Raw genomic sequence first — 14,914 nt, forward strand, 5'->3', positions numbered from 1 at the left:
CCAAAAAGAAAATAGGAAAATGGATAAATAAATATTGTATTCAGCATCCTGTTCCTGTGCCACAAGGTTATAGTCTTCAGTATACTAGAATGTAATTAGTTATTTAATTAGGGTCAGGCTCCTTCGAATGCAGTTTACCTGAATGACTGATTTAACTAATGATGTGTGCCGTTTTACAGCACTGTGTTCTTTGTATTAATTACATTATTCCATCATTACATGGTTTAATAATAATCTGCACAGGTTAATATTTTGGTTCTACTACTGAAATTAATGGTTCCAGACTTCTATCAAGTATCACACAGGCTCCTGTTTCACGATCCTGGGGCTTGTGGGTAATAACCTATTTTCAGAATGTCGTGGCTAAAATACCTAATTTGCTTTTCTATGCATTTGGAAAGTATGTAGAAGAGGGTAGCACATGAAAGTTCAGCCTAAGCTATATATACACCCATTATTTTTTAAAGAACACTCAAGCCTTTCAACATATCGCTAACCAGTGTTTTCTTAAGGGGTTGAAGGTGAGTGGCGTTTGACAGAAGAATGATGTCAGCTTCCTAGAGAGTCCATGCAAGCCTTGAAGAGGCTGTAGAGGCACGCTTGCATTAAACATAACACAGTTAATTATTGCTTTTGGGTTTAACTTTGCGGCTTTTATCCCCCTGTGATTGCACACATGCTCAAGTGTGTGCAGGAGATGCTGCTTTTATAATAGGCAAGAAATTACAAGACAAAAGATTTTAGTTTTCCTGTGCCTTGCTTCTTTGCCCCAAGTCAAGAGGTGTAGAGTGGCATCATGTGTCTGTGGTCCTTGGCATGCATGTAGGTCCTTCTCGTTAATTACTTTTGATAACTTCTGTGTTGTGTGAAATAGCAAAAATTAGTGTGAAACTAGATTTGGTGATTTAGTCTGTTTAAAAATTAGGAAATTGAATGTATTTACAGGGTACAAAGGTCTGGATACATTCAAGTGTTTATGTGCTTTCCTGGATCCGGTCAGTTAAAAAGCTCCAAGAAACAAAGTTCCAACTGATTTTTTTTTTTTTTTTTTTTTTTTTTTCCTGGTGTTGTGGACAAGTAAAGCACTTCTGTAAATTAAGCTGTCTTCCTTTTTTGTTTGTTCACCGTGTCCGAGGCTGGATTAAGGACTTTTGTCCCCTAAGTCACATTGTAATTTTGAGTTATTTTCAAATAAGAGACTTCAGAAGCAGCTGAGAGACTTGGAACACAAACTTCTCGACTTCTATGGGACTGCTGCTCCTAAATGATATGTAGAGGCTGCGTAAATCAAGTGGGGCTGGAAGGTTCGGATAGAGCAGGAGAGAAAACACAGGAAACAAACAGCTGTGGACAGACATAATGATGATTGTGTTTGCAGATAGCTTGAGACAATTTCCTTGAGCTACCCCAGTGGTAATTTGCATAAAGCCTTTCTTGGTCTGACAGAAGCTTCTGAAAACCAGGGGAACTTTCTGAGCAACTTAGAGCTAAAGAAAGACTCTCCGCTTGCACCGTGTGTAACAAACACGCTGCCTATATGCACATTCAAATCCATCACCATAATCTCAGGTTTATGAAAGAAAGGGCAGCAGTACCTGGTGGGAAAAAAAGCATGCTGAAAACCCAACACACATATCTTTATCAATAAAGTCATCTAGAAAATCAATAGATAAAGCAGAAAAATCTGAGAGGTAATTTCAGTAAGAACTCAATCTGTCTGGAAAGAAGCGCTACAGTGCTATAAAAAGTGAGGACGGTCACCTTCGGTGATGTCCTGAAGATATTAATGCTCTTATAACTTGCTCCTCAATAGACAAACAGATAAATAAACAAGACAAGAGGATCTGCTAGCTACCTTGGCAGTTGATTCATATTAACATGCTGCATCTTTGCCAGGTTATCAAACTCACCTTTGAAGAATTTGAACTAGAAAGAGGATATGACACTCTGACAGTGGGTGATGGAGGACAAGTCGGAGACCAGAAAACTGTGCTTTACGTGTAAGTAGCATGTCCTTTGTCCCTGTGAGAAATCCAGACCTAAGTTTTGCCTGACGAGATGTAGCTGATGTGTTTGGATGAAGGAGTCCCAGTCTGCTTGCTGTACCTTACTTAGATGGTTTATCTGCTCTTTGTCATTTTTGGTGGAGCTGACTCTTCTTGGTGTGTTCTTCCTTCAGTCACATTCTCTTAGGCTTCAGCTGACAGAAGGGCTTTTACCTCTTTGCTTTGCTTCTCTTGAACTGCCTTTGTTGGGGCCCCTTAGAGAGAGGCTGAGGCTGTCCAGGGAGCTGAGCAAACAGGATTAAAGTTCGGATATGAGAGTAAATGCAAATCGGGTAGAAACTGAGAACTGTTTGGATCTCTCTCTCCTGTGCTGTCCTTCTTGTTCAGTCATTTTTAGCAATGCAAAGTGGCTGTAAATCCATTATCTTTGAGTGACATCCTGAGCATTTTACACCCAGTGTGTATTTGTGTAAGCGACAAGACATGCTGCTTCAAGGCTGAGAATTGGTCCCCCTCAATTGACACCCTTTAGTTTGCAGATAGGATGTTCTATGGAGTAGAGGAAACATTGTGGATAGTCCTACTTTCCTTCCAGGCCTTCCTGTATCAGTGTTGCCCATCTAAATACGTTTTTTGGGGTGTTTTGGTTGTTTGGGGTTGTCTTTTGGTTTTGTTCCCCCCCCCCCCCCCCCCCCCCCCCCCACTTTGCCCCCCAATTTTAATTATGAAGAAAGGACATCACACCAGTACAGGGCCAATCCAGCCATGCTGAAGCAGAGCAAATCGTGAGTCCTGTATAGCACTGTTCTAATGCAAAAGCATGCTGTTTGCCTGAACTTCCTGACTTCGGGTCAGCTTTGAGCACCTACATGTATTTTGCTCCATATTCTAGAGCTCAGTCATGCCCCCTGACTGTGTTCAGGTGCTGACCGCTTCTGAAAGCGTGGCTTCTTGCCATGTTGGAGTATCGTTTGCCTCTTGCGAGTGAAGATGTAAGCCGGGTGGTGTTTGTCGAAGTCTCAAATGTCTTGAGGGCACTTGCAAGGCCAGGTACTGGAGCAGAAGCAGGGAAAAGTCACCGTGACTTTCAGAAGGAATATTTGAAGTGGTGAACGGGGTGGTGGAACCAGGGCCACCAGCACCCAGGTTTAGTGTCTTGAAAGACTCCCTTCTTTTCTATCTAATCAAAAACGTATAAGAGCAAACAACTCTCCAAAAGCTACTCCAGCAAAGCTGTTGTACTCTTTCCAACTGGTAGAGAGTATTTCATATTGCGTTTTTTAATTCTTCCTCTTCGCTTGTTTTTCCACATGAATCAGCCTCCCACTCCATTCTCACTTATGTTAATGTTTGCTTGTCTTACCGAAACCTCTGTTTCTGTGAGATTCGTTTCCCTATAAATTTCGTTTCAGAACATGAACACCGGTGATACTTAGGTCAGGAACTCTAACCTGCAATGTATATAAATGTAAAGTCTGATGATTGCAAAATTGTTTGTAATTAAAGTGTCACAGAACATTTCACAGCTGATTGGTCAAAATGTGCAAATTACTGCCAGGGGAGTAGTTTGCAATAACTTGCTGAAAGGATTTTTCCTTCCTATCCCTTTTTGTTTGCCTAAAGCCCATGAAGATTTTCCTAGATTTGATTTTAATCATTCCACGTTTTCTCACTCTGTATTAGCTACTCAACACCTTGCTAATGCAAATTTGGAATATCTGAGACTGTCTGCACACGGTGTAGCATCTGGTATCTTCTCCCAGTACAAGAGAACTTTCCATTAAATTGCTGATGCTAATCCTAACAGGGAGATTTTTTTTTAATTTTTTTTTTTTTTAATTTTTAATCTGGGAGGATAAGTTGAAAACTAATGAAATGTGAGAGAGGTGTGAAGACCACAGAAATACTCCATTTGTAATGAATGTGGTTGAAAGTCCACGGACAACTTTTCTCAGTATTTTCTGCCCTCTTACCTACTCTCAGATGAATTCATGTATGCGGTATATCCATTGGATACAAGCTGTAGGTTTTTGGGGGGAATCAACATGCAGAAACCGAACCCTGTCAAAGATAGGAGTTCCGGTTTTCTTACTACTCTTCATTTATTCTCGGCTATTCAAGAGGAACTCGGTCTTGCAGCCTTTCAAATCAAGAAATACATTTGAATCAACTTGCATAGCAGCAGATGTTATCCCAAACTGAGGTATGAAGGACCACTTGTTTCCAGTCTCATCTCATCCCTGTAAAATGCATCTCGGAGAACATAACAGATTGTTAGGCTGAGCTTTCTGACTTGCAGAAAGGATTTTATTCCCTAAAGTAACAAGCACCCAAATCAATTCAGCTTGTGAAGGTGGAATGGGAAAGCATGCAAAAACCTTTGAAGCGCCTTTTTCTAAAGGTTTTTCTCTTGGTGTGTTCCTTGTTCCTGCCTGTCTGCTGTTTAAATAACTTGAGAAGAATCAACAATAGCACTTCTTCTGCACTCTCCATCAAACTCTCTGGATGCAAACCAGTCATTAAAACAAGATTACTTCTTAATTTACCAGCACCCTGGGATCAATAAAATTTCTGATGCAGGTCAAAGCAATAACAGAGCAAAGGTGGAGGCGGAACTGGGAGAGCTTTGATGGGCTTGGGGGATATGAATGTCATTTCAGAGAAAAAACACGCTCCAGATTCCATGGCTGAAGCTTGAGCAGTGACTGGTTTCGGGTGTTACGGTAGCCCCTGGTGCGTGTGTGACTGGTGAACGTCTCTGGGATGGGGAGGAGAGTTACGTGACTGGCAAGGTTGGTCCCATTTACAACGTTAGGTACCTGTAAGGCTATTGGAAAGAATTTGGCACTCGGCAGGTAGCCTGTGTTAAGAATGTCAAGCAAGTAGCAGAAGTAGCACAACCCTTCAAGCAGTCATTTGGCTTCACTCTAAACAAACAGTAATTGGCAGATCAGCCATACTGTCTCCGATTACCCAGGAAACTGGGAATTGCAACAATTATGCCTGGAGGTTGCAAGTTACATTTATTCACAGGATGCTATCAACACACAGCTGCTGGGTTTATTCCCTTGCAGTACTGGTTTGCAGTAATTCTGCCTTGAGAGCTTGGGGATCAATTTTATCAAGAAGTCTTTCAGGTGCTGCTATTGTACTTGAGAACGGTGCCAGGCAGAAGCCATATCTATACATATGCATGTATTTAGATTTAAGCAAACACTACAGAAAAAAAGAATACCTATCCACCTGCAGTAGCTGCACTTAAGGTAATTTATAAATTTATCACAGACGATACCTTAGCAGAAATAGTATAACAACAACATTAAACACTGCCACTAAGACAGGCAACATAACACTCATACTCCTGTAGTAATGATCCCTTCCCACGCACTGTTACTCTGTTTTCAGAAGCAGAGGGAAGGGAAGGAGCTGTGCTCAAAGCAGGCATTTGTGCATGTGTAAGTGCCTACACTGGTGCTTGTGTGGGTGGGGGATAAAACTCTAAAGCTGTGTTGAACCACAACGAGGTGATTAATCCCAAAGGCTGAATGAGCTGCCCATGGCTCATTAATACAGATATATTGGTGACATTTTTCTAAATCTCTTCAGCTCTTCTAGGAGTATCCTTGAAGGGTAGGCAATGTCCTGATCATCCCGTGCTGCCTGGATTAGTAGCACTTTTCAGGGGCTCACAGGGCATTCAGCAGGCTGGGGCTTGTGCCTTGTCTTCCAGGGTTTTTTTGAGATCTTTGTGGAAACTTCTCTGTCAGGATAGAAATGTAGCAGAGAATGTGTTGCAAATAACTTTTTGTAATACTAGAAAATACTCTAAATGCAGTTAAGAGGATTCAGTCACCGGTATGGGCTCTGGGAATTTTATTCGTTTGCTTATGTTTTGCTTCAGTGAGAAAGGAAAGTGTTACTATTGATGCTAGATAATATATTGTAATAATGTTACTGGATTGTAATTATTATAGTGATGATAATAACTTGCAGGCCGTCAACTACGGTAGAAGACTCACTGTTTAGGTAGTATGCAGAAACATACTGAGAGGCTCATCAGTCTTGAAGATCTATCAGTCTTTTGGACAGCGTTCTCTTTTGGGGTTATTCTTAGTTGTGTTGGCATTGCTTTTGTTATTTTCTGCTCCTACAGAGGTATATGTGGCCTTTATTTTGGTGGGAAAATAAGTATGGGGAGACATACAGGCTGTTTACTTGTTCTTATTTATTTTTACAGCTTGACAGGCACCACAGTCCCTGATCTTATCGTTAGCACACACCACCAGATGTGGCTCCTCTTCCAGACAGATAGTGTCAGCAACTTGCTGGGATTCAAAGCAACATATGAAGGTAATCCAAGTGTGTCTCTCTGAATTTACCTGTTTTAAAAGGATCAGGAATGAGATGGGTCCAGTTGTTTGGGAGAATAGGGAGAGAGAAGCTTCTCTAAATATATTGAAGCTCTGCAGATTTTTTTTCTTAAAACTGAAGCATTGCTCCATTAAGAACAGCTTTCATGATTTCTTTTCCATGAAAGCAGACTGGGTGGGTAATGTTTCATTGCCATTTCATCTGCTTTGATGGAAAAGAGTTGGTGAATTTGAGCTGATGGCAACAGACTGTGTCTGCAGAAGAAAATGAGATCAAGTAATCAATGGTTCTAGTAGATTAGCTGTATCAACTACTTTAAACTTTGATTAATCTGGAGTATTACAAATGCAATAAAACTTAATGCTGGGATTTTTCAAAAGAAGCTCATGAAATGCGTTAGGATGTGAATGCTGAAGTCTGTCATAAGCTTCTGTGTTTACTGTTGTTGTAGGTATTTGCAAAGTTAGAGAAAGTGTGATGGAAAAGTATTCCTTTTAACTCGTGTAAGTGACTGCTGATTCTAGCTGAAGCTTTTCTTAGATTCCTAAGTGTCTGAGATGTTTTTAGATTTTTCCAGAAATCTTCATCTTGTGTCTCTACATTTGGTGTGGGCACGTAGGGTCCTTAGCTTCCTCTGCAAGCGCTGCTCTGAAGACCGTCCTCCATCCGATAGCCTCATGCCTGCGGAGGGGGAGCTTGTTTCCGTGATGCAGCTGCCAGCGCAGACACACAGGAGTACTTCCACTTAGATGTCAGCTTCTTTTTGGTATTGTTGTCATCCTGAATCTCTTTTCAAAGCACTTGAATGCCTTTCGGTTTTCTCTGTGACCTGCTGATACCAGCGATGGCTTACTCTTTCGGCTCTGATGCCTAAAAGTAGGCGCACAAATCTTCATCTAGACATGGGGTCTGCTCCTGAAATGTCCGAGTACCGGCAGCTTCCACTGACATCAGCAGTAACATTTAAATCTGTGTCTTTCAAGGGCCCTAAATGCACATTAGCGTTCATTAATTTTTAAAAGTGTTTCTCTGGGACGTACCATGTTTCAGGGAAGTGTCATATTGTGTTCAGGCCAGGACCTGCCCATAGTAGTGCTGCTGATTGATGCTAAATTAACAGCAGTTAGGAGCCTGAAGGGACCTGACCTGCCAGAAAACCTAGCTGGACTAAATGCCAGTATGTCCAGGCAGGCTGAACAGTACATTGAAGCGGGGACTGGGTCCTGATGCTGGAGTCTTTGTATGATTGCAGGACCAGGTCAGCAGAAAAGTCATAGAGAATCATAGATAAGAGACAATGGAACTGAAAGAAGGAAAAGGCAAATCCAGCCTGATTGTCTAAGAAGCATCTTAACAGTACTATTTCAGTCTTACTTGCTGTGACTGTACCAGCCTGAAAGCTTGCTCTCTGTGGTAGCTGCGATGTCTGTCTCCTGCCATGCTTGTCTGCGGTTGATTCTTGGCAGCCTGGCAGAGCGTGCTGCTGCACCCCTACCTGCCAGCTGCGGATGGGCGAAAGCGCTCTCCAGCTCTGCTTTGAGATCCTGCCTGGTTTGTTAATATCATCTAAAGGGCGATCTGGACATATTCTTTCAGTCTCTTGATAAATCTTATGTTTACCCCGTAGCATAGCACATAAAGTTGCAAAGTACATGATCTAGGGACTTCCTTACACTGTTGTTCATCTTCTGTGAACTTTGGATCTATAAGGAGCTCGACTTCTTCCTCCTCTGACTTGCTTCGATGTTATTGGTAGCTTGATCTATAGTAAGGCTGAGCTGCTCTTGCTCCCTGTGACCTCACCAGTCGGTTTGGGGATCACCATTATCATTCTTGCTTTGGAGTCCTGTTGTATGGAGCTTCTAATGTCAAATGTGCTTCTCCCTTCCCTACTCATCAGCTTTCCCTGCACAGCTGCTGCCTATTTTGCTGCACTCTTCTATGTCTGTAACCTCCTAGAGGAATAAAAAAAAGGGAGTGTTCTGGCTCTGCTGTGTCCCCTGATGGGCCTTGAAGGAGGGACCCTTCCCTGGGGAGTGTCTCTGCTTTGCATGTGTTAGAAGTAGAGGCTACTCTCTGCCTATCGTTCAAATCTTTTCTCTTTTTCTGGGCATCTTTGCAGTCTTTGTACAGCAGCTTACTGACCTTGCAAAATGGATTTGTGCATGAACAAAGAAATACGCTCCATGCCTAAGGTCCACGCTGGCGCTGTCCTGAGGTTAAGCTAACCTCCAATCAGCCAGGTCCATAAAACTCTTAGTTTTTGCAAATACTTTGAGTTACAAAGCAAGAGACATTTAAGTAAGAGGCAATTAGCACTTGCCAAATACATTATGAAATTATATGGAACTTACTAACAAGTTTCAGTATCAGTTTTATGGCCATGCTTCTTCCTAATTGCGAGAGGAAAATTACAGCTAATGGAGCTATATAAAGTCAAGACCAAAAATCTGCCTAATAGAAGGGCAGAGTATTGCTTATAGAGTATGTTTAAATAGCCATCTATCCTAAAACGTGTAAGTTTTAGCGTACATTTTAAGTGTAATGCAATCATGAAGCCTGTTTGCTACTGCTGAAACAGTTACGCCTAAGAGATTTATTGATGCACAGATTCAAGGACCTGTTGGAAAGAACATGCTGAGGAGGGCAATATGCCATCAAATTTTTAATGTAGGATTCCTAAGAAAGGGGAGCCAACCAGGTCCTTTTTGTCCTTACTTGTAAGTAAAGAGAAAGCATATTTGCACTGGGAAGAGTATACAAAACACAAGGGATCTGGATTCAGGTTTTTCCAAATCTGCACTGCAAGATTGGATGCATTTGGAACAAATGCTCAGTGGGTGTAAATTAGTGTGACAGCATTGATTTTCAATTAAGCTGTGTCAGCCTTTACCAGCTGAGGATCTGGCTCATTAATGTTCATGAAGATTACTTCTAAGTCTCCAATGTCTCAACTGCAGCCACTTTTATCCTTTCCAACAGACATTCTTTCATAATAGTGAACAATGTTTTTGGACTTCCAGTGCTTGTCAGAAGAAATTTATATTAAGCTCCACTTTGCTGGAAAAGTCTTTTCTTTCTCACAACTATAGCGAGCTGATTGATACTGCAATTTAGTGCTTGACTTGTGAGAGGGCTTACAGCCTCCTGGCGTCCTGGGTCTTATTTTCTCCCTTCTTTCCTTTAATCTCAGATGACTTATTCTGAGAATGGCTTCCCCTTAGAGCTGACGCCTTCCACAGCCATCGATACGGTTCTTTGAAAGCTTCCAGGTCAACCCCTTGTAATGGCTGGGAATAAATAATTCCTTCAGGCAACATTTTCAAAAGTTCTTGAGAAATTTAGGGTTCGTTGAAGAGGATTCAGACTCCCATAATCTCACCCACAATCCTTCTGCAGTTATGTTTCACATTGGTGGGCTGAAGATGCTTGGTCTCTACCGCAGGGGAGGTGTGGGGGAAAAACATGTTTCTGTTACTGATGAGCTTGAGGTTATTACAAGCAATAGTATGAAAGTAAATCAATAGTATAAAATTCTATGGTAAGAGACAGAAATATTAAAACATGAAAAAAATAGAACAAAGCCAGATTTTAATTTAGTTTTACATTTATATTTATATTTATATATTTTTAATATAAAGTAATAATTTAAAATTAAAACTAGATTTATAGACACACACACTAATCTAGTTTGGATTTCTGTTGGAATTGGGTTAGTTTGGGTAGAGCTGACTAAGGTCGATGTTCTGAACTACCAGCGTGCTGCAGGCAGGGGATGATTAAACAATATTTATTGTTGTTGAAATGCTGACTAAGTGTTTGGCTCTGGAGTGGTTAGCTTTAGAGCTGAAATTTAGCCCCATGGTGCTAAGAGGCTTAGGAGCTCTGCAGAGCTGGAGCCTGAAGATTTCCTCTACTGACCTTTCTGGTTATAATCAAATCGGTGCTGCCCAAGGTGTTTGGTCAGATGAGCTTGCTGGGTTTCCACATCTGTTTTTACGAATGTTGCGTAAATACAGAACTCTCTATATAGATGCCTGCATGCAAGTGGCATGTAAAGGTGTTCGTACATATATGTCAAAATGAGAACAAACAATAATGTCTTAAGTTGCTTCATCCTAGGAGACTTTGGGGAAGAAATACACCTACCTGAAACTAGTTCTGATGCCGCTGTTGTTCAGAATTAGCTTTTGAAGCCGAGGTTGTGCTCCCTGGCGTGGAGCGCTGTCTTTGGTTTTGTCTGGTGAAATGCTGGTAACACGCAGGTGGTTTTCATTGATTACATGCGTGTATTTATTTAATTTTTTAGGTTCTACATTACCTAACCCCCCAATATTGTTGACCGTGGAAGTCTGTCAGAAAACTCAGTGCTTGTATCTTTCCTACTCTGCTTTTCCCTTAAATGTATTGACTCATGTCATAAAACACTAGTGCTGAAATACTGCTGAACCAACAGACACGAAGGCTTTTAGCTTATGATGTGTTGACCTGAACCGCGCTCGGGGTCATGTTACTTGTATTTAAGTCTTGTATAAACCTTAGCGGCAGTGATTTGATGTTATGCCACAGGGTTCTAATGAGCCTGCTAGATTCAGTTCCTGCATTTGCCCTGCAACAGTGGTTTTGATGGGAGGAATGTGGCAAAGATATGCAGAAAGGGCCTTTCCTGCTTAGTTTATCCCCTCCTCCTCATCGTGTTTCCTCTTCAGATCCTTTTTTTCTCATTGTTGGAGTTAACAAAAAGAACAATGCAATAGCAACACCCTGGTCCTTGTTCCCTCAGATACGTACCTGAGACTATTAGCTTTCATTAGTTTAAGCAAAGTTAATATATGTATGAAATAATGCGCGTAAGGTTAAGTATTTAATCGAGGGTCTTTTCTGACTGTGGGTAACGTTCGTCTGATTTCCTCAGGTATGGCCTCGAAGTGCTCACAAATCCCACATCTTGTGGGTATTTTTTCCAGAAACAGGAGTTTTGCTAGTGCAGAGCTTTTTTGCAGCTCCAAAATCCTCATTTTCCTCCACAGACGAGTCAGGCAGGAGCAGAAGTTCCCACAGAACCCCGGGAAGAGAGCGGCCTAAATTTTGGGTGCCTGCAGTGTTTCTGTGCAGCTGTGTAAAGGAGCAGAGAGGTTCTCGCTCTCATGAGTCACTCTGGAAATGTAGGCTGCCTCCTCTGCGCTGAGCAAAGGGACCCAGTTTCCCCACCCACCACCAGCAGACAAATAGCATAAATAGCTGATGAAAAATTTCTGGTGAAACATTTTCTGTTAGAAAATGCTGTTTTGTCAAAATCTTATCTGCGTGATATAATATTTGATGGAGAAGTTTTGAAAGATTCATGTCAACTTGTTTCATTTAAATAATGTCAAAACACTTGATTTAGATGTTCTTGTTTAGTTTTGACTTTTATTATTCTAATGTGGAAGTGATTTTACTTAAACATTCATCAGGAGAAATGTTTCAGTCTTATTGAAGTAACATGTTTTGATATTTCTGAATCACTCATTTTTGGAATTTCTGCTCTGCTAAATATTTCATGAATTTTACTCTGTATGAAAAGAAATGTAGGAACCAGGGGATTTTCTCAGGACAGAAATTTCATTTTCTGACCCCGCTACTGTAATAAAATGTGCTAGCTTTGTTTGCATGCTGCTAACACGGAGATCGTGTGCATAGTGGAAAATGTGAGCTCTAATTCTTCATTTCTCTCCCATTCTTAAACCTGTGATTTCACTCTCTCTGTAAAAATGTTCCAGCTGGGTTCATGCAGTGTGACAGAAAAGGACTACACAAGCTCACAAGTGAGGGGGGAGCCCTGGGAGGGAGGGCATTCAATCAGTCCTCGAGAGCATCTCTGTTACCTTTATTCTTTCTCAGCAGAGGGTCAAAAGGGAGTTATTTTTCTTTGCTTGGCTGCATGTTTTCTGAGTATCTGGTAGCCTGAGCATGTCCTCATTTTACAAAAGCAATGAATATTCTGAACGCTTGTAGCTCCCTTTGGCTTCTGCAGTAGCTGGAGCTGCTTGGCACGGCTGCCTGCAGCCCCTCGGTGGAGTTAGTTCCTGCGGCCACCGACCCTCCCGAGCCGCAGATGCGTGCAGAGGGAAGCTCTTCAGGTTGGCGATGAAATCTTAGCCTTGCTGGACGTGAGCTTAGGAGGACAGGGCTCCCTCCCTCGCTGGAGTCTGGTGTGGGCAGGAACATGGCGCATGTCTGCGTGTTGAAGAGCTTTGTTGCTTCCCGGTGGAAGAAGAGCCTCTGAACGTGGAGGAGTAGCCTGAGAAGTGCTGGCAGTTCTGCTCCACGTGTCGGTGGGCTGGGAGATGACTTAACGCTTTGTTTTAAGAGATGGCTGGAGTGACGCGTGTTAGTGTCCATCTCATTCTGACCAAATATTAGGAACTGGAGTGGTACTGGGACATGCATCGTTTCCTTCCCCGGGGCACCCAACATCGCAGGCTTCGGTGATAGCAGGAACTGGAGACGCTGGGTGAAAGGCACCCTGCAGGACAGCTTGCCATCAGTGTCACTTGCTAATACTGTATTTCAAGACTTCAAGGTGTGGGAAGGAAAGGAGTAACAAAAATTAACTTTTAAAGGCTGTTGACTCGTAGCAGAAAGCGTTATCAGTTTCCTGTGTCTCTGTCAGGACGTAATGATACATATTTAAAATATGCATGCTACCCTTTGATCTTGTCACTATTTCTTGAGTTTTAAAGCTGGATTTTGTTTCATGATTTGCACTATTTGTCTCCTGCCTTTTTTTGGAGAGTAATGTACAGTTCAGTGCTATTTTAATATCCAAACTGTTTTATTTGTCCTTTTTATATGCAAGTACGATTCTTAAACATTGGGAATTTCAAAGTCTGCAGGAAGATACGTAAATCCTGCCAAACTGTTTTCACTGACAGGCAAAAAAAGAAACCGATTCCATGAAAACTTTAACATTAATATTAATTTATGTTAAATTATTTTGGGGATGCTTCATTACCTGGCAGTGACTTTTTAGTTCAAGATGCATACAGCAGCAGCAGCAGCTAGGTGCTTGTTGTGACTTCTATTCAAAATACACCTGTATCTAAGTTGCCTGAAGTCAGAATAGTAATGAGGTGCTTGTTGTTATTCAAACCAAACTGGAATATTAGATGGAGTAATGCAAATCTCAGATTATGTGATTCTTTCCTCTGTAAAGAAAATGTCATAAAAGAAGTTTCCAATTTGGTCTAAGAAATTGAAAATGGGGAGAAAGGACAGCGGGGCTGATCATAGATGATGGGGATAAAACCGAGAGAACGTGGAAGACGAGATGAATGTGAAGCAGATAAATAATGTGGGAGCGCTAAGGAGGCTGTAAAGGAATGGCGTTTTGTAGCTAATAGTGATACAGACCAGGGGGCCCTTTGAAATGAAATTGTATGGAGCAGAAGATAACAGAAAATTGTGTCCATGATTTATTTGAAGTCAAAATACATGTGCAGCAAGAGATTAACTGTATGTTTCTGTGCAATAAGGTGTCAGCTGTCTACTTTGGGACCACACGCAGAAATTGAAATGGGGGTAGGAAGGGAAGGAGAGATGGCAGACGTGGCAATCCAGCAAACGCATCCCAACTGTATCCTCTTTGCCAAAGGAGTCGAAGGCCTGGTCCCATTTAGTGAGATGGGGTCTGTCTGCTTCAAAAGAAGTCTTTGAAGCAGATGCAGAGTAGGATCTCCTTGGGTATCGCTGTGTTTTCCATTTAGTCGTGATTAATTTAAGGATGAGGAAGCAGTTAGGAGAGGTTGTTAGGGAGGGCCTTTCAGTGACAGTGGTAAAATTTGTGTGTTAGGACAGAGATTTCGGCTGCATTCTGCGCAGCTGATGATGCGGGGATGCGATGTCTTTGCCAGAGCGCTGACAAGCAGCACGTGGCGCAGATGTATGCCAGATATTGCACCAGCTCGGTGTCCGAGCCTTCCCCCATGCAACTTTTGTTTTCTTTATTTTTTTTTTTTTTTTCCCCTCCAGAGATTGACCAAGGGAGCTGCGGTGATCCTGGGATCCCAGCCTACGGCAGGAGAGAAGGATCCACGTTTCGCCACGGGGACAGTTTGAAGTTTGAGTGCCAGCCTGCCTTTGAGTTGAAGGGACAGAAAACAATTACCTGCCAAAAGAGTAGCCAGTGGTCTGCTCAGAAACCAGTTTGTGTTTGTAAGTCAGTGAGGAGACGGCTCTAAAATGTCTTCGTTGTGTGGTGAGGTGGTCACGTAACCAGTGTGTTTGTGCTCTGTGCTTGGTACCTGGGATAGGACAAGTTCTTGTGGTGGCAGAGATGGCACCAACCTGCAGCTTCACTTAACCGAAGCTGTGGGGAGAGTTTGGTTTGGCTCTTCCCTCAGCCGAGAAGGGCTGTGCAGCAGGGACCAGTGCCCAGATGGAGATTTGGGTTTGCGCTGGGACCGTGTGCTCTCTCTGCTCTACCTCTCTGCCCTCCTGGCGTTCTGGTTCAGAATCCCTTCTGGAGAGAAAGTAGGGCTTTGGTGTCTGAGACA

The 14,914-nt window shown here is 42.2% G+C and overlaps 1 protein-coding gene across 4 annotated transcripts in view; it reads left to right on the forward strand.

Moving 5' to 3' along the window:
* Window positions 1-14,914, forward strand: part of CSMD2 (CUB and Sushi multiple domains 2) — a 312,235-nt gene that overhangs the window by 163,687 nt on the left and 133,634 nt on the right. For 3 of the 4 annotated variants that reach the window (XM_030039537.2, XM_030039535.2, XM_030039538.2), the window contains 3 exons: window positions 1,897-2,000; window positions 6,244-6,356; window positions 14,391-14,573. The exons of the other annotated variant lie outside the window; for it this stretch is intronic. In XM_030039537.2, coding sequence (XP_029895397.1) covers window positions 1,897-2,000; window positions 6,244-6,356; window positions 14,391-14,573 — 400 coding nt within the window. The remainder of the gene's footprint in view (window positions 1-1,896; window positions 2,001-6,243; window positions 6,357-14,390; window positions 14,574-14,914) is intronic. 4 annotated transcript variants of the gene reach the window in all.

Source organism: Aquila chrysaetos, chromosome 16, assembly GCF_900496995.4.
Source record: "Aquila chrysaetos chrysaetos chromosome 16, bAquChr1.4, whole genome shotgun sequence".
Lineage (NCBI taxonomy): Eukaryota > Metazoa > Chordata > Aves > Accipitriformes > Accipitridae > Aquila > Aquila chrysaetos.